This window comes from Mus musculus, chromosome 1 (assembly GCF_000001635.26).
Source record: "Mus musculus strain C57BL/6J chromosome 1, GRCm38.p6 C57BL/6J".
Lineage (NCBI taxonomy): Eukaryota > Metazoa > Chordata > Mammalia > Rodentia > Muridae > Mus > Mus musculus.
Genome location: NC_000067.6, coordinates 161,859,259 through 161,883,155, shown reverse-complemented (window position 1 = coordinate 161,883,155; position 23,897 = coordinate 161,859,259). Strand labels below are relative to the sequence as shown.

Here is a 23,897-nt window from a genome sequence, read left to right as displayed (position 1 = left end):
CTCTCTCTCTCTCCTCTTGCTCTCTCTCTCTCTCTCTCTCTCCTCTTGCTCTCTCTCTCCTCTTGCTCTCTCTCTCTCTCTCTCTCTCTCTCTCTCTCTCTCTCTCTCTCTCTTCATGTCCTCTCTATCCCATTACCTCTCCAACTCCTCTTTCTGCCTCTACCAGGCTACCTCACAGCAAGAAAGACCTCCTTGGATCCTCCCTAGAGTCATGGATTGAGCCTTGGTTCCTCCCCGTCCCCCCAGAGTCCCCCTTCAATTGATATTGGATCCTCCCTAGAGTCATCAATTTATATTACATCCTCCTATCATTTGATATTACATCCTCTTTAGAGTCATCAATTAATATTGCATGCTCCCTAGAATCAATAGTTGATCCTTGATCCTCTCTAGAGTTATGGATTGATCCTTGGTCTGCCTCCCCTAAACTCCTTAATTGATCTTGGATCCTCCCTAGAGCCATCAATTGATTTTGGATCCTCCTTAGAGTTAGTTATCAGTTGTTCTTGGATCCTTCCTAGAGTCATCAATTGATCCTGGATCCTCCCTAGAGCCATCAATTGATTTTGGATCCTCCTTAGAGTTAGTTATCAGTTGTTCTTGGATCCTTCCTAGAGTCATCAATTGATCCTGGATCCTCCCTAGAGCCATTTATTGATTTTGGACCTTTTCTAGAACCATCACTTGATTTTGGATCCTCCTTAGAGTCATCAGTTGTTCTTAGATCCTCCCTAGAGTCATGGATTGATCCTTGGTCCTCCCTAGAGTCATCAGTTGATCTTGGGTCCTCCCTAGAGGATTAATTTTAGAATTCTCAGCCTAGAAATCTGTAAAAACAAAAACCAAAAACCAAATGTAGACAGTAACTTAAGGATGATAGTCTTATGCATTCCCATTCTAGCTTCTAAGTAACTGACATAGAGATTTAGTAAACTTTTTAATAAGTTTTAAGCACTATGAGTGGGCAGGTGAGCATCTTTCTAACCCTCTAAGCTATCTATTTCCCAGCCATATGGTCCTTTATCTTCAATCTGAGTCTTACCCTGTTGCTCTGGCCCATATGTGTCCTCATGTCTGCTCTCTCATTGTGACCTACTCATCACAACTCCTCCTGGACCCTCTGCCTCATGCTCTCTCCACATTGCCTCTTTACCTTCTTTCCTCATGATCCTTCTCTTACTTCTCTTTGTACCTGGGACCCCTGGTTGGTGTCAGAAGTTCAGCCTTCCTATCTCTTCTGCCTAGTCATAGGCTGAGTCATCTCTTTATTGACCAATCAGAGATGATGGAAAATAATTTTTACCTAACATTGAGGCTAGCGATGCTTGAGCCTGCAATCTTCCAGACTGCATACCAAATCAGGATCTGAGTACACAGTACACAAGACCAACCCCCAACAAACATCTTCAATTTAAGTAAAAAGTATTAAGTATAAATTATCCTGTTAGAGACACAAAATTAATGCAGATAAATTGGTTCTGGCTGATTTCATACTCATAATTCCCCCTGCCTCAGTTTCCTGGGTTTTAAAATTTATAGACAGGCACCACAATTGCAAGATTTTTTTTCCAAGGAAGGAGTGTTTTGTTATTTGAAATATAAACAGGACTCTACAGGATAGCATGCCCCCACCCATTGAGAAGATAAAATGAGTTCCCAGCTAGCTAGAAATAGAATTCCTTGTCTTATCCCCTTCTCAGTTTTACCTTTTCCTCCCCAAATAGCCAGATTATACATGATACTAAGACTTGAAAAGTAATTTTCTTTCTTTCTTTCTTTCTTTCTTTCTTTCTTTCTTTCTTTCTTTCTTTCTCTCTCTCTCTCTCTTTCTTTCTTTCTTTCTCTCTCTCTATTTCTTTCTTTCATTTCTTCTTCTTCTTCTTCTTCTTCTTCTTCTTCTTCTTCTTCTTCTTCTTCTTCTTCTTCTTCTTCTTCTTCTTTAGAAAAAGAGTAGCTAAATAAAGGTACATAAGGAAAAACATTAGGTGGAGAAAAACAGCAAATTCAGGTGCACTCACTCATACTTTCAACATTTTGTTAACAATAAAAGAAGCAGATACAATTTCAAGTAAATCAAAATACGTCAATGTCTACTAATCAAAAAAACACCTCCTTAAATTAGACAAATAGTTCTCTTCTTGAGTTTCTTAGGTACCATTTATATGGGAGATAAAGGACAAAAGAGATGACCAGAAGGTGTTGGCTGCTGTTCTGAGATCGGTCTGTTCTTTCTTACCAGCAGTAAAGACTTTCTGATCTTTATCAGGGCTGGGACCTGACCCCTACATAGTTTCTGTGTTGTTAACCTTTCAGGAATGGCTGAGCTTTTGTTCACTGTGCATGATGTCCCTTTGTAACTTCCAGAATAACCCAAATACCTGTAGGGAACATTAGTTACTGTGTGTAGGTGTGTGGTTAGAGGTTTGAGATTTTACTGAATTGAGAGAGTTTTTGTTATAGCAGATTCTCTTTCAAAAACAAACAAACAAAACAATAGATAATGCAATTAAGAGCCAAGTGAAAACCTAATAGCCATATCTCAAAAGAAGATATACAATAACTATATGGAAAATTACCATCACAATTTCTTAGGGAAATGCAGATTAAGAAAATAACATGTGCCGGGTGTGATGACTTATGCCTTTAATCCCAGCACTCGGGAGGCAGAGGCAGGCGAATTCCTGAGTTGGAGGCCAGCCTGGTCTACAGAGTGAGTTCCAGGACAGCCAGGGATACACAGAGAAACCCTGTCTTGAAAAAACAAAAAACAAAAACAAAACAAAACACCCCCCCGCAAAAAAAACAAAAATAAAAAAAAGAAAAGAACATGTAATCTTACTCCAGTTAGAATGACTACTATAAAAAAGATCCCCCTGACCCCCCAAATCTGACTAAGGTAAAGAAAAATAGGAACTATTCTATGCTCTTCATGGGGATCTAAGCTAATACAGTTACACATGTCTGAGTACGTGAACTGAGACTGTGGAACCATATAAACTTGAAAGGCTTTATATTGTTATAATGGTCTTCAAATGAGATCTTGAAGATAAACAAGAAAAGTTACGGTTGACAAGTGATGTGTTTGTGTGTCAAGTTGTCAAGGAATCAGTTGTCCTGTTTTTTTTTGTCAGCTTGTTATAAGCTAGAGTTATCTGTGTCAGGAAAGCTCAATGAAGAAAACACCTCCATCAGATTGCACAGAGGGAAGTCTGTAGGGCATTTTCTTAATCATTGAGGAGGGAGTTCTCAGCTCACTGTATGGGGTGCTTATCCTGGCCTCGTAATCCTAAATTGTATAAGAAACCTGGCTGATGGACTACTGATGGATTGGCTCAGTAGTTAAGAGCATTTGCTATTCTTGCAAAGAACTTGGGTTCAGTTTCTAACACCCAGATAGCAGCTTGCCACCTCCACGGGCACCAGGAACATATATGTTGCTACACAGACATACATGCAGGGGAAACAGTCATATATACAAAATAACAAAATACATACATCTAGGAGAGAAATTAGGCTGGGAAAGCTACAGGGAGAAAGGCAGGGAGCAGTGTTCTTGTTCCTGCCTGCAGATTCTTGTGTTGATGCTTCTGCCCTGACTTCTTTCTATGATGGATCGACTGTAAGCCAGATACCCCCTTTTCTTCGCCAAATTACTGTTGGTCATGATTTTTTATTACAGCAGTAAAAAGTAACTTAGGGCCCATGGAAAACAGTATGATTTCTTTGAAAACCAAACCAAACCAAACCAAAACTATGGGAAAGCCCTGCTAATTAAGGTCCAAATCTACCATTGCCCAGAAGGCCTTCTGGGCTCAGCACAAAATGGAGGCCTTCCTTTACTGGCAGGGCTTCCCCCTTCTCTAACCTTAACCCTCCACATACCTCTACCTGCAGAGTATCACATAGCCTTGGTTAAGATTACAGGTTCAACTTTCTTCCTCCCAATATGAACCTGTTCAGCTAGCACCTGAGATTTCTGGATGCCTCTCCATGTTAATGAGGCATCCTGGTACCTTAAGCCTTTATCCAGTGACCTTTGCCCATCCTAGATGTTCCTACCCTACTCCCATTCCCCAAAGTATATAAGCCTTGCATCATTCCAAGTAAGTTAATCTGTTTTCCAGAAGCTGGTCCTGGTGGGCCATTATTACCTGATGTACTCACAGGGCTTCTGACACTCTTCCCCACCCAATCCAGTCTCTGCTCCATCTTCCCTCACAAACCAAAAAAACAAAACTACCAAACAATTCAACAATCCTGCTGCTTGGTGTTAGCATTTCTAGGCTCCACCCCACAGTTATGCCTGACTCACTATAAAAGGGGCTGCTTGCCCCCTTCTTTCTATTTTTGCTTGCCTTTCTACTCTCTCCCACTCTGTCCCTTCTCCCTTCATTTTCCTCTCCCTCTCCAAGTGTTCATGGCTAGCCTCTACTCCTCTCCTCTCTCTCTCCCTTTCTCTGTCTCTACTATCTTGTCAACTCCCCTCCCCATGCCCTAAATAAACTCTATTCTATACTATACTTGTATGGCTGTTCCTCAGGGGTAAGGGATGCCTCAGTGTGGGCCCGCAGAAGCACAGCCTTCTCCCTGCCCCCCTCCCCCAACTCCATACTGTGCCTCCACCTAACATATCCCCGGCTTTTTCTTTTATATAAAACATAACACCTGGGTAAATGTCAAGGAGGAATTGCACAGTCGCCAAAATATGGAAGCAACCTAGGGATCCATTGATAAAGAAAATACAGTATATTTATTTACACATTAAACTATAAAAAGAACGAAATCTTGTCATTAGTTGTAACACAGATGAAATTGGAGAATGTTGTGTAAAATCAGAGGTAGAAATACAAATGCCGTGTAGTCTCTCTTATACATGAAAATTAAGATAATTTCAAAGATGAGAACAGAATAGTGTTCACAGATCTCAGGAGTTAAGGGTGGGAGAAGTGGAGGAGGTTAATGGGTATGGCGGTGCAGATAGATGAGAGGAACTGAAAATAAAATAAAATAAAATAGGAAGGGAATGACTGCTCCTGGGCATGGTAGAGGAGGTTTATACAAGGGAGACATAGCCAGAGACAGGGGCATCTGGACGAGTCCAGAGTGAATACGAACCTGAGCAGGGGCCATGTGAGGAAAGTGGAGGAGGCAAGGAGAGCCAGGAGACCAGGAGATCAAGAGGCCAGGAGGGTAAAGGGCAGACCAAAAGGGCCAGGTAACCAAAATGGCTGGATTATATAGGGAAGGGTGCATGAGGGAATGGCTGCCCAGCCCCTGGGCTGGAGAAGTTTGGAGTAGGGGCTGATGAGAAGAATCCTGCAACTAACTGGTAGAGACTGAAGAATGCTGGGAGAACGTGGCAGCCAGTTCTGCTTTGATATGTTAAATAGGCACACGGGAGACTTAGAGGAAGGAACTGCTATACTAAGAGGCCAAAAGTCTAGTCTCTTCCAACTGCTGTCTTTCAGGATCAGTAAGCTACTTGAAGAGATGTCTGGCAGTAGCCACAAAGCATTCTGAGATTGCACACCAACGCTCCCTAAGTAGGATTCTGGGCCTCAGCTTTTTACAGATTTTGGGGTCTCCATCTGTGAACACCACTTCTTTTTTTTTTTCTTGTTCACAGCAAGTATGTGTAGGAGTTCGCTTTCTCTGCTTCCAGACGCCGAGAGTCCGTAGTGTCTTTTCTGCCTTGCAGCAGCAAACCCACAGCCCGAAATTAAAAGAACAAAAAAGAACACTAAAGCTCTATCTTAGGAATCTGGCGGGCAGGTAGGAATTCTCACTTAGGTGAAAGAAAAGCTCAGTCCTTCCCAGCCAATCATGTGAGAGGAAACGTTGACACGCCTCTTTCTACCTTCCAATCATCATCTACCTCAGTAAGCCCGACCCACTGCCGGTAAACCGACTTTTAAATTGCATTAGCATGCTTTCTCCTGACCCTCTCCAGTCATTCCAGGCCGTTCCATGACTGTGCTCCAAGGAAGAATTATAGACTTAACAATGACAAATGACAAAGCTAGTCAGTCTGAAGGTGAGAAGTGAAAGTGTAAAACTCGAGAACCAAACCCGCGAGTTCTACGGAGGAAAAAAAAAAAAGGCGGGTTCGGGCAGGAGGACTACAAGCCCCAGATACCCGTGCGCGGAGGCGGCGCGTGCCAGCGAGAGTGGGCAGGCCATTGAAAGGCGGAAGACCGAGGGTTACAGGACTTCCTGTTCGAGCGCCAGCGAGTGGGTGGGACCTGCGCAGGTTGGGCGGCGGTTGTGGCGTTTTGGAGCTTTGTCAGCGGAGGGGGCGTGGCCCGCGCTGTGACTTGTGGAGCGCGAGCCGAGAGGGACGTGGGTGACGCGTCTCCTTCCACCCAGCTCAGTGGAGTGCGAGGTGCGCTGGCCCGGCCGGGGATTGGCTGCTGAGAGGCGAGTACGCGGCGGCCGTTGGTCGCCGGCAGCACGGAGCGAGGGCCCGGGCGGGCGGGGCGGGGATGGGGAGGCAGTGGCGGCGAAGGCCGGAGGAGGCGGGCGCGGGCGAGCGGGCAGACAGAGCGGCGGCGGCGGCAGTCTCCCGAGCGCTCCTGTGAAGCGTCCCTATTCCCGTTGCCGTGGGCCTCTCGGGGAGGCCATCCGGGACGCGAGCCGCTGCGGAACCGCTCCCCAAGCCCCACTGCTCTTCGGACTCTCGGTCCCATCCTCGCGTTTCTGCTCCGGCTCCTCCATCTTGGCCTCGACAGTGGCTGCTGTGGGGAGGATGTGCCGCCTCCTGGCAGGGGGAAGAAGGAGGAGAAGATGAAGAAGTACCGGCGGGCCTTGGCCCTGGTCTCCTGCCTCTCTCTCTGCTCTCTAGTCTGGTGAGTAAGGGGCCGGCCTCTGGGGACTTCCCGTGGGGATGAAAGAGGGAGTAGGTCGGGTCACACCCCCAAATCATCTCGGCTTTTTGGGTTGCTTGGTGCTCCTGCTCCTAAGCCAGGGACACAGCGGCCACCCAGCTCTTCCTCTTGTGGTTTACGAGTTGTGTTTTGGAATTTGCAGAGTTCCAGCAGGGAGAGAAGGGGATATTGGGGATCACTTTTTGCCTTTGTACTCGGGTACCCCATCACCGCAGTTAGGGCAGTTTGGGTAGTGTTCAGAAAGCTAGTGAGTGAGTTACTCAGTTTTGCTGTCAGTTCATTTGCTTTCGTTATGAGGTAAGGGCAGGGGCGAGTCAGGTGTGATGTGTTCCGGACCTGTGATTTTGAAAACGTGAGTCGTCATGAGGGTAAGAGTAATGTCTAAACTGTTGTTCTTCTGGTCAGGTCTTGCACAATCTTGACCAATAGTACTTTTGGGGCTGCTCCTTGAAACCCTGCGGCGTGGGGCGGGCGGGATCCCTGATGAAGCCCTTTTTCGGTTAGCCTGGTGGGAGAGGATTATCACAGATGTGGAGTCAGCCATAGTTTTGGGGCATGTTCTTTGGCACTAGAAAGGAAACGGTTTTTGCGACCCGCTCTGTCCCTTTCTCTGAAGTTCTATGGAGTTCAAGTTAATTTCAAGCACATCTCTGGATGTCCAGGAGCAGACATAGCTTATGAACCAAAGGATTGCTAAAGGTGTACTTGGAAAAGCCATTCTTTCTGAAGGAATTCCCAAAGAGCCTTGAGACTTGGTGACTGAAAGTGATGGCCTTTGTGTTAAAGAGATTTTGCTTCTTATACTAAAATCTAAACACACTTTCTTATTTACCTTATGTCTTCAAAGCGCCAGTAATAATTCCCTTTTTTTTATGGGTGTAATGGAATCCAGAGGTGCTCAAGTTGTAGAGTTGTTGCTCACATAGAATAATATATTAATATGGGCTCAAGAAAACACTTGTCTGAGAAAATCTGACTGGAAAGACTGTATTTCTTGTCATTCTGAATCCTTTAAATACTCCTTAAGAGAAACTGGTACCTGAAACCAGTGTAGGATTAGGTAGCAATTTCTTAGAGTTGGTGAGCTTCTCTTACTAGCCTTTTCTCCCCTCATTCAGAAATTATCTCCAGATTTTGTTACCCACTTCTCTTTTGTAGATTGAGTATTCTATGTTCATATAATAATCAGTTCTAGGGTCTACCCAGGACTTACTCTATTACTATTACTGCAGTTTAGTTTGATCTTATACTGTCATAGTTGATAGATTGTGTGTGATACAGCCTTCTGCCTTTTCTCTTTTCCTGCCTAGAGTGCTATAGATTTACCTTAACAGAAAACCAAAATGCATCCTATCTATTCATTCTGGTTGCTATTTTTTTCTTTTGCACACTGCTAATCACAATTCTTGGTTAAGTAGTACAGTGTATTCTAGGTGTAATTGTAGTGTAGCTACAGAAGAACAGTGATAGCTAATATTTATTGTTATCTGTACCAAGCATGTGGCATGTGTACGTTTTAGCATCTTTGTCAGCAAGGTCCTCTTAGGTAGATATTATTAGTTGAATTCTGTATTTTACAGATGAATAAATAGAGAGGCTAAAGTTATGCTTGCAACAGAGTAACATGGCTAAGCAGCTACTGCATTCTAAAATTTAGATTTGAACCTAAGCAGCTTGTAATACAGGCTCCTCACTACAGTGGTCCTCTGACTGACTATAGGTTAAATAAGGCCTGTGTTTTTAGACAGATACAGTACCATCACTTACTAGATATGTGTACTTGGACATGCTATATAATTCCTTTGAACTTTAGTTTTTAGAGCCTCAGTATGATAAAATTGATCCATTCATACCAAAGTTATTAGAAGCAAATGAGATAACACATGCACTTTGTAAAACAGTAAGAGCATGCTGTCTTTCATTATAAAAGCATTCAAAGGTGTTTTTCTTATGTTTACTGTGTATTGAATATTGTGAATCTTGAAAGCTTGAGTGAGTGGCCTCTCTCGTTTTTAGTACTGAAACTATCTCAACTAAGAAGCCTCCTTGTAAGCTCCTACTGCTGCTATAACAAATTACCAGAAATCCACTGGCGTACACATAGTTGTTTTATAGTTGTAGGGTGTGTGTACAGGAGTCCAAAATCAGTCTCACTGGGGCAAGTATTAAGGTGGCATGGCTGCTTCATTCTGGAGACCCTGAGGGGGAGACTCCAGTTCTTTGACTTTTTCAGCTTCTAGGTGTTGCATAGATTCTCTCTCCTGTCTCTCATCACTTCAACCTCTCATTTTGGCCTTCAACATCTGCTTATGACGGCCCTTGTCTTCCTCCTTCAAGGACTTATTATATTGTGTTTACCCTTAGTCAATATCCATGTCTCTTAGTTTGCTGAAGTCTTCAAAGTTTTATGATATAATATACACTATTCAGAAGCTGAAGGTGCAGAACTCTCTCAGTCATTGACAGAGGGGAGTTGATCATCACACTGAAGTGGACGATGTGATCCAAACCTTTGAACAGTTATTCTGAGTATGTTCCCTAGTAGTAAAACTTGGTGCATGTGCCTTTAAAATGTGTCTAATTATTTGTAATTTATCTACATGTATCAATATGGCATCAGTATTGTACATATAATTACCAAAGTTAGTTGTTTAAGAAAGATAAAAAATACTTTGTTAATATTACCATTTGTTTTCATTAAAGTAATTTTCAGTGAGAACTGTTTAATTTAAGAGATTATTTTATATCAAATGTAGATAAATGGTTTATAATGGTTACTCTTCTTAGCCTTACTATTTTGTTACTGGTTTATGCTTGTACTATTATCTTTGTTAGCTTTTCTGTTTGTTTGTTTGTTTTAAAATACATGTAGTAAGTTGTTTAGTTAAAGCAGAGCAATCCCTCCATCTTAGATGGACATGTATAGAAACCCAGTGAGTCATGGTATGCCGGAGGTAAACCAGAGCTTTACTCTTCCTTTACATATCTGCCTTTAGTTCTTAATATGTCTGCAGCTAACCCCTAAGAACCAGAACTCTTTACATTAATCTAAAAAAGGCTAATTTTTAAAAATAGTAACAGATTTTTTTCTGTGACTCAAAGGATGAGCTTAGAGGAGCTAATATTTAGACTAAAACCTTGACGTTAAAAAACTTTGATATATTTAACATACAATAAAGGTACTTAAAAGGACATGAGGTGAATCTAATGAAGGGTTTGTATTTTAGAGTCTTTCCTGTCCTCCATTCATCAATCATATGCCTTTGGGTTGTTATTTCTGTGAACATTAGTTCTCATCTATTAATGGTTTCTAGGGTGAATAGAATAGTCAAGGTGGGAGACTTGTGTTACAAGCAGAGGGAACATTCTTGTGGGGTTTTCTGGAGTGTTTAGTAAGGGTGGAGAAGACTTGAAAAGGATAGAGTTTTGAAGAAAATTATTGCCCAGGCGAACTCTGAGTTTAGCAGGATAGAAGATGAGCGAGTGAAATAGGTTAAATAAGAAGGAAAGAGGCAGCCATATTGATATTTTAATTAGATTACTATCAAAGATAGAATGGACTGCCTGACAGATTCTGGAGGTGGTAGGTCATGGTCATAAGTGGAGGGAGGTGCAGTAGGGGAGCACTGGGAGCTGTGTAAATCAAGATGGTGATGTTTTTTGACCTTAGTCTAGTTTTTATAGATGGAAGAGATTTTTCCCTCCTTGAGTTGTGATTTCTGTATTCTTTGTTTTTTCCTCTGATAATTTTTCCAGCTTTTTTAAAAATTTTATCTACCTACCTATCTATCTATCTATCTATCTATCTACCTACCTACCTACCTACCTACCTATCTAATATAAGTACATCGTAGCTGTCATCAGAAATAACGGAAGAAGGCATCAGATCCCATTACAGATGGTTGTGAGCCACCACATGGTTGCTGGGAATTGAACGCAGGACCTCTGGAAGAAAAAAGTCAGTGCTTTTAACTGCTGAGCCATCTCTCTAGCCCCTAGCTTCTTTTGTTAATTAATATATGAGCAGAAAAACAAGAAGCAAACTATATAAGAAACTGCTTTCTTTTTATATGGAATTGTCGAAAATTCCTATTCTGTCTTTTACCTGGAAAATGTTTGTGTGTGTGTGTGTTTACTGCTTCTGTAGAGACTTTTTAAAAAGTCTCTGAGTCTATTTTCTGAATAAAATGATATTCAAAATAAATAATGAAATAATCATGCTCTCCACATCATTTGATGACTTTTGTTGTTGTTGGAACTTAATATGAAGAGACTGGAAAGAATTCAGATTTGCTGAGATATTTATTCAAAGGATAGCATCTGGTGCCTGGAAGGAGTATAGATAGGGTCATTATGAATAGTGCCAGATCCCTTCACATAAGTTGGGTGAACTAGGCTGCTTTAGTGTGAAGAGATCCTTGAAAGAAGGTGCCTTCTCTTTATGAAAATCTGTGATGTCTGTCTATACACCAAGAGGCAGATGATTCTTTATAATAGTCTTTGAATTATTTTAGGAACTGGAGATGTGGCTCATGTTGCCTTTTAATGTTTAATACATTTGAAGATGTTTTAGAATGCAAGTAAAAATAGACTTAGCAGACAATAAAAAAAAGAATCAGATATTAACAGTTAGCTCTCTTTGAGCACTATTATCTCATAATTTTGTTGTTTGTGACTAGTACATTTCCACTTCTCTCAATCTGAGCAGAGAAATAAATATGTATAGTTAACTTTACACTTCTAATGAAAAGAAACTTTAAAAAGTATTTAATTGCTTTTTTTGTCTCTCAGGTCATTTTCAGCTATGAACATTTTATACACACACACACACACACACACACACACACATACATACACATACATCCATATATACACACACAAACACATATACATACATACACACACATATGCTATATACACCCCTGTTTAATAGTTTGTGTATATATGTGAATAAATAAAACACCCTACTTGAGCCAGGCATGGTGGCGAATGCCTTTAATCCCAGCACTCAGGAGGCAGAGGCAGGCGGATTTCTGAGTTCGAGGCCAGCCTGGTCTACAAAGTGAGTTCCAGGACAGCCAGGGCTACACAGAGAAACCCTGTCTTGAAAAACCAAACCAAACCAAACCAAACAAACAGACAAAAACACCCTAATTGAAATAATGATTTATGGATTTCAGATTTTTCTTTAGTGCCAGCTATAAAACACATTTTTTACTTGCATTCCCTGTTTTGTTTTTCAAGACCATATAAAGTATTTTCACAAGGTATAATTTCATATGTCACAAGGGAATGGGAAATTGCTTTTGAGTATTTGGATATCCCTTGGGATATACTTATTTTATAAATTGAGTGCTTTTGAATTTTTTTTAAGATTTGTTTGCTTTTGAAGGACTTGTTTTCCTTCCTTTTTTGAATATTGGATATAGAACCTAGGGCTTCCCAAATGCTAGACAAGTATTCTACTATGAGCTACACTCTAAATTCAGAACATTTCTTGTTTTGAGACTGGGTTTCTCTGTGTAGCCCTGGATGTCCTAGCACTCTGTAGACCAGGCTGCTCTAGAGCTCACAGAGGTGCACCTGCTTCTGCTTCCTGAGTGCTGGGATTAAAGGCTTGTGTCACCACCACCCAGCTTCAAAACTTTATTTTTATAATGAAGTATTAGTTAAGTGATTTTTGTACTTTATATAAATGTATTTAATGTATATAAATATATTCAGTCTTTTATAGTGTTGATATAGTTCTTAGGTACTAAGCTCATAATGTATTTAAGTACTATTTTATATATATGTTTTGATTCATTCACTCTGGGTACTTTAACAGCTTATAGAGTAAAATAGGAAAGGTTATAAGGGTTTATAATAATATATCATTTATTTTTATAAATTTATTTCTAATATTATTTGGTTGCCCCCAATGTATTTGGTACAGAGAAGGAAACAGTAAGTGTGGAACTTGAGCCTTGTGTACAAGTTCCTTGTCCATAATACAGATGGATATCTTTATTAGAAAGGACCCAATAGTCACTTTATGATCATTGTAACTCTTCTGAAAAATACGCCCCTTTTAATATATAGACTCCTGTGGGACTCCTTCATGTAAAGACAAAGAAGGAAGACACATAGACACTAAGCATCTTTGCCAAGTTTTTCACAGGAAGGATCCAGAACTTAGGTAGTTTTTTGAGCTTGTGTTCTCTTAATCACTGTGTGTTCTGCCTGTACGCCAGTTGATGTACTTGGGTAGATTTCTTATTTGAAAATGGTGGGGCCTGAATGAGCCAAGGAAGGATTTGACAGCAGGAGTTAACAACATGAAGCTCTTTTTAAAAGGACACTTTTCGAAGATTCCTATCTCAAAGAAACTATATTTATGGATATTTTTGGTTTTTGTATTCAATTTAGTGTTACTGGATTAGATGAAGTCAACTATTTTTATACAGCCAACATTCTAGAAATATGATTAGAATGCTAATGAATCATTCAGAAAACTGAGTATCATACTACTTATTAATGAAAAAATTGGCCTGGAGTTGCTAGGAAGGTTTGAAGTGTAATGTGCCAGCTATAAACTCTCCAGTGGGAACAGGTGTTGCATGAGCTGAAATAAGATGCACTGTTGCTGCTAATATGAATGATGGCTATATCCGTATATATGTGTCTCACTGCCTGCAGTGAGCAGATTGCACTTAATTATCAAGAGGAAAGAGTATGAGAAATTAATAATGAATGGATAGAAGTGATAATAAGTAGTTAAACTTAAGAAAAAGTTGCAGATAGGAGATTATGGTGAATTTTATAAGTGAAGTCAGAGAGCTAGATGATAAATATCCAGCAAGGGAAATTGTTTTGAGAAGGTTATGTTGACATCATTGTACTAGATGTATTTCTGAGAAGAGAGAGAGATTTACAGAGACAAATACTTGGAAACAGTCAGAGTAATTGAGTTTGCCACAATAAGAATGTGGTTTTAGAAATGGAGAAAGTAAGAGCATTAAGCACAAATCTTACGGAAGTAAATGCTCTGGTTTTATAATAGGTTGTGAAGTTGGCCTGTAGTGCAGCTGTAGTGCAAAGGTACAGCATTGAGCTAGAACTCAAAAGAGCTGTTTAGTTTGTCTCCGACCTGCTCTTGTCAGCATTGCTTTCTCTTACTCTTCTTATGTCAACACATCTAGCAAGGCTCTTGTGCTGTGTGGTGCATTTTTTGTAGAATTCTGCCAAACAAGGAAAGGTAGATACTTTCTTAGAACATATGCAGATGAGACCATACATCCTTGTATATTAAATTAAGAATTTGGGAAATTGGTTCAAAGAGAGAGAAAACTGTGTTCTTATCTTGTATTAATAGTGTACAAAAAATGCAAGAGTTATAAAAAATTGAAAAATGAATGATCTTCTAGTTGGAGGGGGATGGAATATGTAAGCCCAGAATTGTATAGATTGTATACAACTTAAAAATGTGGGCTTGGGAGATAAAAAGACTGGAATTTTCTCCACAGAGGGAATAATTTTTGAAGGGGAATGTTTGACTTTTGAAACAGAGCACTGAGTTTCTGAAGATAATAGGAATCAAGATGACAAAGAAAGGAAGCTTTGAAGGCCTGGTATGCTACTGCATTCCTGTAATCCCAGCCTTTGGCAGGAGGAGGGAGAAGCAGGAATTCAAGGCCAGCCTTTGCTACATAGAGTGCAGCTTAGCTACATGAGACCCAGTAAAAGGATAGAAAGGAGGAAACTGGAAATAAAGATGGAAAGCTGTTTAAGATTACTTTGTCAACAGTGTAGAGTCTGATAGGGTTGAAGCATTTGAAAACAGAAATACTGTTTTTTAGAGGGAAGTGTTGATAAGTCATTGTAATTGAAATAGAAGTTTAGGAGGTGGCAGGCATGCATTCTTGCATGGTTGGTTGGCATCCTGGAAGAAAAAGAATACTTATAATAAGAAAGTTAATGGCTACAGTAGCCTTATACTTTTTAATTTTTAAAAAGATTTATTCTCTTAAAATCTATATGTCTGCATGCCCCCGTGTGGATATGTGTATCCAAATGCAGGTGCTTATGCAGGCCAGAAGAGAACTTTGGAGCCCCTGGATTTAGAGGCTGTCTGTTGTAAGCTACCTCACTCAAATGCTGGGAACTGAACTCTAGGACCCTTGAAAAGTAGTGTATACTCTTAACCAGTGAGCCATCTCTCCAGCCCTCTACTTTTGATTTTTGTCAGTCCCTTAATGAAATTCTTCTAAATAACCCTGCTTGCCTAAGGATAAACATTTGAAGGCTCAGTCCCTAACCTACTTTTGAGGGATAGCTTTTCATTGTTCAATATGTGGATTTCTGTTTACCCAGATTATATGGTTAGCCTACACTAATTTATTTGGGAACTTTATTTGTATTTTGAACTGAAAATTGCTATAGAAAAAGCACCATGATTTTATTTTTTTTTTAGGATAAATACATCTTACACAATTTTTAAAAATATGCCATTTTAAGTATGATTAGTATATAATTATTTCCATCAGCTTTAAAAACAGATTTTATTGGCAAAATTAGTAATGGTAGATTAAGATACAAAATATTACCTATGTTGCTCAGTGCTTCTTCATGATGGATCATTGAAATTATTGACCAGTTTTTAGTGATCAGTCATTGAATATAATTTGATATATGGAGTATGGTGGCTGAGAATATCTAAGACCCAGCCTATATAAGTGACTAGTAATGATCTGAACTACTAAATTTAAAGGTTTGGTTATCAGCAATCAATAGGGCTTTCTCAGTGAGAATGAAAGAAAGGACACATTGTGCTCTTACCTAGTAAGAGACCAAGCAGAGCAAAGCAGCTTTTAAGAGCTCCAATTGTAAGGTTAAAGGTTGTCTTTGTTTCTAGCTGTGGTGTTTGACCCTCCTATCTCAGTATTGCTGTAATTGTAGCTTCATATAGGTTTAATTGGTCCCATATACATTAGAACCATCTTTACTATCTCTAGCCTACTTTTCCTCCCTCCCTTCCTTCCTTCCTTCTTCCCTCCCTAACTTCCTAAATTCCTTCCTCCCTGCATTTATCTATTTATTTATTTATTTTCATTTTTCTGGATGGGTTTTTCTATGTAGCCTTGGCTGTCCTGGAACTTACTATGTAGACCAGGCTGGCCTTAAACTCACAGAGATCTGCCTGTCTCTGAGTTCTAGGATCAAAGGCCTGTACCACCACTGTTCAGCTCTGCTTTTATTTTTTAAAAAACCAAAAGGTGGTTTTCAGGTCTTCCTTACACATCAGTATTTTGAAATGTGTTAAAATGACTTTTTTTTTCAAGCAAAGCAATTGGCTAATATTGGAAGTCTCAAATAGTTTGATTTGATAGTTTTCATGTTAAGTTTGGATCTTTTATTCATTGTAAATAAGGAGTTATATAACATTTTATAACCAGAAATGTAATTGTTGGTTTTGTTTTGTTTTTTGAGACATGGTTTCTCTGTGCAGCAAAGTCCTGGCTATCCTGGACTCGCTTTATAGATCAGGCTGGCCTCTAACTTACAAAGATCTGCCTGTCTCCTAAGTTCTGGGATTAAAAAGGCATGTGCCATCATGCCTGGTTTAGGAATGCAATTTTTATATCTAATTTATAATAGTTAATATCTTTGTATTTTACACTTACGTAAGTCATCTTTACTATAGATAAACTCATTATTTGTAACATAATTTTACTGTTTTACTTTTCCACTTTGATTTTTTTAATTGAAAATAGTTTTTTTCACATAAAATTTCTAATTATGGTTTCCCCTTCCTCTTCTCCTTCCCAATTCCCCACTCACCTTAATCCACCCCTTTTTCTCATTTCTCATTAGAATACAATCATTCTTCTAAAAAACAATAAAGATAAAATAAAAAACAAGCAAACCAGAATATGATGAAGCAAACAAATTAACAGAAGAGTCAAAGAGAAAGCACAAGATGCACATACAGAGACACACATGTTCACAGACACACACACACACAAAGAGTGTGAGAGAGAAATCCCAGAAAAGCGTAACACCAGAAACTGTAATATATATGCAGCAGACCTGTAAGGAAATAATAGTGCCCAGGCAAAGCATTATGAGACAAAGAACCTCCAAAAATGCCATTGAGTTAATTTTGTGTTGATTATCTACTGCTGGGCATAGAGTCTGTCTTTAAAAGTAGTTTGTACAACTATTGAGACTCCATTGGGGAAAACAAAGTTTCCCTTTACGAGCAGTTATCAAACAGAGGTACTCTCTAGATTTGGAATGGGGACTTGTGTTCACTTTTCTCAGTGCTGGGACCCCTATCTTGGCTTAGATCCGTGTAGGCCCAGTATATGCTACCACTGTCTGTTGTGTTCACATGTGCTTCAGTTGCACTGGTGTTTAGAAGGCCTTGTTTCCTTAGTATTCTTCATCCCTCCTCTGTTTCTCAGAATCTTCCAACTCCTCTTCCAATAGTGTTCCCTGAGCTCTGAAGGGATGGATTTGACGGAGATATCTCATTTAAGACTGAGTAGTCCATGATCTCCTTCTCTGCACATTTTCCTGTTGTGGGAATCCTTTTTTGTCTTTAATCATCATAGCATGTGATACTACTTAACACTAGACTAGTGATGCATGGGTTATTTTTTTTTAATTAGGTATTTATTTCATTTCCATTTCCAATGCTATCCCAAAAGTCCCCCACACGCTCCCCCACCCACTCCTCCACCCACCCACTCCCACTTCTTGGCCCTGGTGTTCCCCTGTACTGAGGCATATATACATGGGTTATTTTTAAAGTGACATATTGACTTTTAAACTGAGTGGCACATGTCTATAATCCCAGCACTGAGAAAGCAGAGGCAGATGGATCACTGTGAGTTTGAGGCCAGCCTGGTATACAAAGTGAGTTTCAGTTAAGGCTACACTGAGAGAAATCCTGTCTCAGAACAACAACAACAAAAACAACAACAACGAGTTTTAGGATTATATAACATATGTTCCACATATTGTGTGTATGTGTGTGTGTGTGTGTGTGTGTGTGTGTGTGTGTGTGTTTTATTCATTAGAAGGATCTTTATAGCTATGTAATTTATCCAGATATCTTTTAGTAGGTGTGGTAATGATTTTCTAGGTTACCATAAAATAGATTTATCGATAGCCTGCTTTTTTTATTGGATATTTTTTTCATTTATATTTCAAATGCTATCCCAAAAGTCCCCTATACCCTCCCCTGCCCTGCTCCCTTATCCACCCACTCCCACTTCTTGGCCCTGGCATTCCCCTGTACTGGGGCATATAAATTTTACAAGACCAAGGGGCCTTTCTTCCCAATGATGGCTGACTAGGCCATCTTCTGGTACATATGCAGCTAGAGACACGAGCTTTGGGGGTACTGATTAGTTCATATTGTTGTTCCACCTATAGGGTTGCAGACCCCTTCAGCTCCTTGGGTAATTTCTCTAGCTTCTCCATTGGGGGCCCTGTGTTCCATCCTATAGATGACTGTGAGCATCCATTTCTGTATTTGCCAGGCACTGGATAGCCTGCTTTCTAAGACTGTTAATTTAGAATAAAAGACACTTGAGAAATACTAGGCTACAAACTTGTGGAGATTTCTGTTTTGTTATATTATGAGGAACTACTGAGGTAATTTTGACATTAAAATAGCTCACAGATATTTGTATATTTATTTTTGTTGCTTGTTGTTTTGAGCCAAACAATCATAAGGAATTCTATTCCTCCCTTTGTTAAACTTGCAGAGAGGTTTTGGCCTAGAAGAGTTACATACTGGTTCAGAGTACTGTCAGCCTGGAGTGTTTGTGCTTGTAGAGTTTGTTACTTCTAGCTGTCAGTGTCCTTAATAAGGCTAGCTTACAGGTTTTACTTCCATGATTTGAAGTAGTCTAGGCGGGTTTTAGAATTATCTTTAAATATTTGTAAATGGCTCTGGCATCTGGACACTTTCTCAGGAGGCTAACTCTGACAACTTTCTGTACCTTCTGTGATAATTACCACATACTGCTTCTGTTGTTTTTGTTGTACCCTCCAGAAGTGTATGTATTACTTGGTGTTGATAGTAATAGAATGATTATCAACTTCCCCTCCTACGATACCAATACTCTAAAGTTGTGTTCTTGAGTGTTTTAGGATAAGAACGGGTATTTTATTGCCTGAGGTTGTAGCCCATAAAAGGATATTTACTTAACTTTCCTTCTCTTGTTCATTGTTGCTGGTGGTGGGTGTCTGCAGGCTTCCGAGTTGGCATGTTTGCTGTAAAGAGAGTTCTTCAGCTTCAACATCATACTATTCTCAAGATGATAATTGTGCAATAGGAAGTGAAGACACACAGTTCCAGAAAAAGGTACCTTAAATGGAATTGACAGCTTGCTTTCTAAGACTGTTTCCATTTAGAATGAAAGTAACCTGAGAAATGCTAGGCTACAGTTTCTGGAGATTTCTGTTTTAATGTTGAGGGCTGCAGAGGTAATTCTGATATTAAGATAGCTCAGAAATACTGGTATATTTTTGTTGCTTATACTTCAAATACTATGTGTTAAGTATGATCTATATTCAATAAAAATTACTCATTTATTGCTGCAAAGAAATCTGCTTTTACAAATTAAAAGTTATCAGTAATGAGTATTGCATTTTTGCTGTTGGGGGCTTTGTAGATATAATTAGGTACAGCAAATAGACATAAAACCTGATAGTTTTGAAATCATTTATAGTTTTGCTACTTCAAATTTGTCTTTTGTCTCCAACTTTCTGTATTTTAATTTAAACTACAGAAATAAACTTTGGCTGACTATAAAACAATTTTCTTTGCATATACTTATCCTAAGCTGAGTATGGTGGCACACGCCTTTGATCCCAGCACTTGGGAGGCAGAGGCAGGCGGATTTTCGAGTTCGAGGCCAGCCTGGTCTACAGAGTGAGTTCCAGGACAGCCAGGGCTACACAGAGAAACCCTGTCTCAAAAAACAAAAACAAAAACAAAACAAAAACAAAACAAAAAAGCTTCTTGTGAATGTTCAAATGTTTCTTGTAGGTAAAGGTACACTTTTAACTAGGAACACAAATTAATATTTTGATTTCTATTACAATAAAATAAAAATGTTCTACAAGTGATTTTCTTCCTTCTCTAAGGGCATATGCACATGGCCTTTATCATACAGATACAGCAGAATGTATTTTTCCCTCATGAGATTTTTTTGTGTTGTTCCTCAGCTCTGTGTGCATGTGCATCATGACCAACTTTTAGTTACATGTTTGGAGGTTTGAGATATAATATTTGGACTGGATTATTTAATATTTGAGTTGTATAGAATTTATATCTGGGATGGAAGATACAAACTTTGGAAAATTAATTTCTTTAGAAAGAAAACTTAAAATGTAATGCTTTTATTCACAATCAGAAGAATTTGTCTCTAACTTCATCTTCGAGGAGATATTTACATACCAAATGTTACAAAAACATTTTAAGTAAACATTAAGTGGGGGGAATTCTCAGCAAACATTTCAATATTTTGTATGTGCTAGATAAGCACAGGTTTAAAAAAGGCGATGTGAACTTTGTTTCTATGAAATGTGTATTTTAGGAAACACATTTAAAGACACAGGTATAGAAAATATTAATGAGTGTGTGTCAAAAGATAGATGAAACAAAAACATATATTCCAAGCAATTATGGAAGTCTCCCTTGGTGTCTGGTATATAATACTTCATATAGGATGTGTTTATTAAGTTATCAGATGAGGGTTTTAAAGTCATATATTTCTATTTTAAGTATGGTGAAAAGGAGAGGGATGGAAGGAGATAGAAAATAAACATGTAAATGAAGTTGAGAATCAAATGTATATAAGACTGGTTTATGGCAAAGAAGGAGATAGTTTTGCTAACTGCATTTATTTATTTATTTACTTACTTATTTATACAAAATAATTTTACCAGTCATTTCTTTGTCACCATGTAGAATGAAAGAGAGGAACCTAGTAATGCTGAGCTATCAGGAAAATCAAATTCCTATTTAACTATATCTCCAGAAGGAAACAAAATAAAGGATGACTACACTGTGGATGTACAAGTAAGCTATAGTCTGCCTTTGCTTTTAATAATATACCTTATGGTTTTGGGTTTTTTGTTTTTGTTTTTTTCTTTTTGCACAGTAATGGATACCTTTGTTTAGTCAACATGTTATATATGGTTAATTTTCTTCACTGTAAAGAACCATATAATAGAATGTAAAATTATTCACATGTTAATAGTAGTATAGATTTTGTGAAGATGTAAAATTAAAGATTTAATAATAAATACAGCTATTTTCTTAGAGGTAAAATTTGAGTGCAAATATTTCTTCCTAAGTTCTATTTTTCTTGGCTCATTATAATATATATTTTCTGACTTTTAGAAACTAAATCCTTTTTTGATCTTTATTTTGCAGCAGAAGTAGTTGTATGTAGCACATAGAACATTCTTGAAACCAGTATTTAAATTTACATAGTATATGAAGTTAAAAGAATGCATTAAAATGGTTTCTGCCATTTTTTCATTCTAAGTATTGTTTTCAAATTTATGTACCTGAAATATGGCAGTTATTAAAATCATGAATAAATACTATAAACCTAGTAGAATGCTGATATATTTAGAAAATGTTTAATCTATGAGGTTGAAAGAACTAGGGATGTTTGGTATGGAGACAGAAAGATTAAGAAAAACCAAAACATTTTACAGATTAAAAATGTTCATCTTGGGACTGGAGAGATGGCTCAGTGGTTCAGATCACTGACTGCTCTTCCAGAGGTCCTGAGTTCAATTCCCAGCAACCACATGGTGGCTCACAACCATTTGTAATAGAACCCAGTGCCCTCTTCTGGTGTGTCTGAAGACAGCTGCAATGTACTTATACACATAAAATAATTCTTTAAAAAATGTTCACCTCAGAATGAAAGAGTTTCATTTTATTAAATTTTGGAAAATATTTGCCAAAGATTTAGGTATAGACTAAAAAGCTACTATCTGTTGCCTTTCCAATTGCACAACTATCTTAAAGCTCATGTAATTGAAGTCTAGAACAGTGGTTCTCAGACTTGGGTGTGATTCCCCCATAGGGGTCACATATCAGATATTTATTATGATTCATAACAGTAGTAGTAAAATAATTTTATATGAAGTAGTAGTAAAATAATTTTATGGTTAGGGGGATACCAAAACATGAGGAACTGTATTAAAGGGTTGCAGCATTAGGAAGGTTGAGAACCACTGCTCTAGTAGCTTTTATCTCAAATGTTTTGAAATTTTGTGGAATCTCTTATTCCTGTGTTGTTTAGCATAGTAGTCATTAGGTCCTTTGGTTATTGAGCATTTGAAGTGTGGCTGATTGGTAAAATTTACTGTTAAGTACAAAATACATGTTGAACTTGAAGGACTTAGGTTTTAAAAAGAATGCAAAATACCACTGTTTTAAAATTTTAAAGCCTGGCAGTTTACTGTTAAGTACAAAATACATGTTGAACTTGAAGGACTTAGGTTTTAAAAAGAATGCAAAATACCACTGTTTTAAAATTTTAAAGCCTGGCAGTGGTGGCGCACACCTTTAGTCCCAGCACTTGGGAGGCAGAGGCAGGTGGATTTCTGAGTTTGAGGCCAGCCTGGTCTACAAAGTGAGTTCCAGGACAGCCAGGGCTACACAGAGAAACCCTGTCTCGGGAAAAGAAAAAGAAAAAGAAAAAAAATGAATATATGCTGAAATAATACAGTATTTGATGATGTCTTTTCCTGAAGATTTTCTATCTTTAAAAACAAGCCATTGTTATTTGTAAAACTTTTACTGCTACTAGTTCTCCAAATGACCATAATTTGATCATACTGTTGACATTGTCTTGTGTCTTCTTCTAACCCAAACTGGCTTACCTACTTTTCAAGGCCCATCTCATATAGTCTGTAATAGTTCATAGTTTTTTTCTTTCCTTGACCTTGGTGTGAATTTTTCTTACTTGTTATCCTTTGTTACACTTTTAAGTGCGTTGTGTGCTAAATACTGGGACTTAAAATCGAGAGAACATTCTCCTTACTTAATACATTTATATTATAATTGAAAGCAAGAGGAAGATTTATAATACCAGTTGACTGTTACGGATGCTGTGATGAGACTGAATAGAGAATAGTGGAAGCAGAATGGGAAGGAGCAGGCGAATTCTTTTATCACTGGAGCTGATAAAGGTTTTCAGATCTAAGGGGTGAATGACCTAGAACATTTAGGATTGGAAGAAAAGCAAAGTCTTATATTGTGCTGTAATACTTGTACATATCTTATATTGTTACTTGTTGATGCACACTTTTTCATAAACTCTTTAGGGATAAAAGAACTGTATCATATCATTTTATATATTTACATAGTCTTACTTAGTTACTAATAGTACAGTATTAAATAGAAATGGAGTTAACTTGTAGGACCTGATACAGCTGTGTCTGCTAATGTATGAAAATGTGCAGGTTCTGTATTAGAATATGAAACAAAATTCTAAGGGTAGTAATGATGGAAGAAAGGATTTGTGTGTGTGTGTAAAAGTATTTCGTTTAAGTAATATTCTTTCTTTAGTGCTAGAGAATTAAACCTATGATAGCAGTCTGTGTATATTAAGCACTTTACCATTGGACTAAATACTCTTAGATTATTAACATCATATAGTCATTTTTCAGCTTTCTATGAACTTTTTCCCATCAGAAGTAACTTATTAATCTTAACATTTAATATAACCTTTTAAAAAACAGGATTTGGAAACAACGAAGTTAAGCCTCCCTGTGGTTGAAGCACTCCCTACAGTTGATTTGCATGAAGAGTCTTCCAGTGTAGTTGTAGGCAGTGAAACCATTGAAAATAGTTCCAGTTCATCTACCTCAGAAAGGACTCCAGTCTCAGAGCTTGAGTAAGTCATTATGAAGGAGGATGGAGTAGGGGGAGGAGCAAACACAGCAAATTAAAAACATTTCTTAATAAAACACCTTCGTATACTCATA

General features: G+C 38.4%; 1 protein-coding gene across 12 annotated transcripts in view; it reads left to right on the top strand.

Moving 5' to 3' along the window:
- The first annotated feature begins 6,318 nt into the window (after positions 1-6,318).
- The window catches only part of Suco (SUN domain containing ossification factor), a 60,726-nt gene continuing 43,147 nt past the window's right edge, over positions 6,319-23,897 (top strand). For 7 of the 12 annotated variants that reach the window (XR_003954894.1, XR_003954895.1, XM_006496763.3 and 4 more), the window contains exons 1-4: positions 6,319-6,845; positions 19,131-19,242; positions 20,854-20,964; positions 23,652-23,806. Coding sequence is in view for 8 of the 12 variants with exons in the window: in XM_006496763.3 (XP_006496826.1) it covers positions 6,784-6,845; positions 19,131-19,242; positions 20,854-20,964; positions 23,652-23,806 (440 nt within the window). In the remaining 4 variants the exon portion in view is untranslated. The remainder of the gene's footprint in view (positions 6,846-19,130; positions 19,243-20,853; positions 20,965-23,651; positions 23,807-23,897) is intronic. The other 5 variants (NR_151684.1, NR_151683.1, NM_001357402.1 and 2 more) reach the window with 1 other exon arrangement.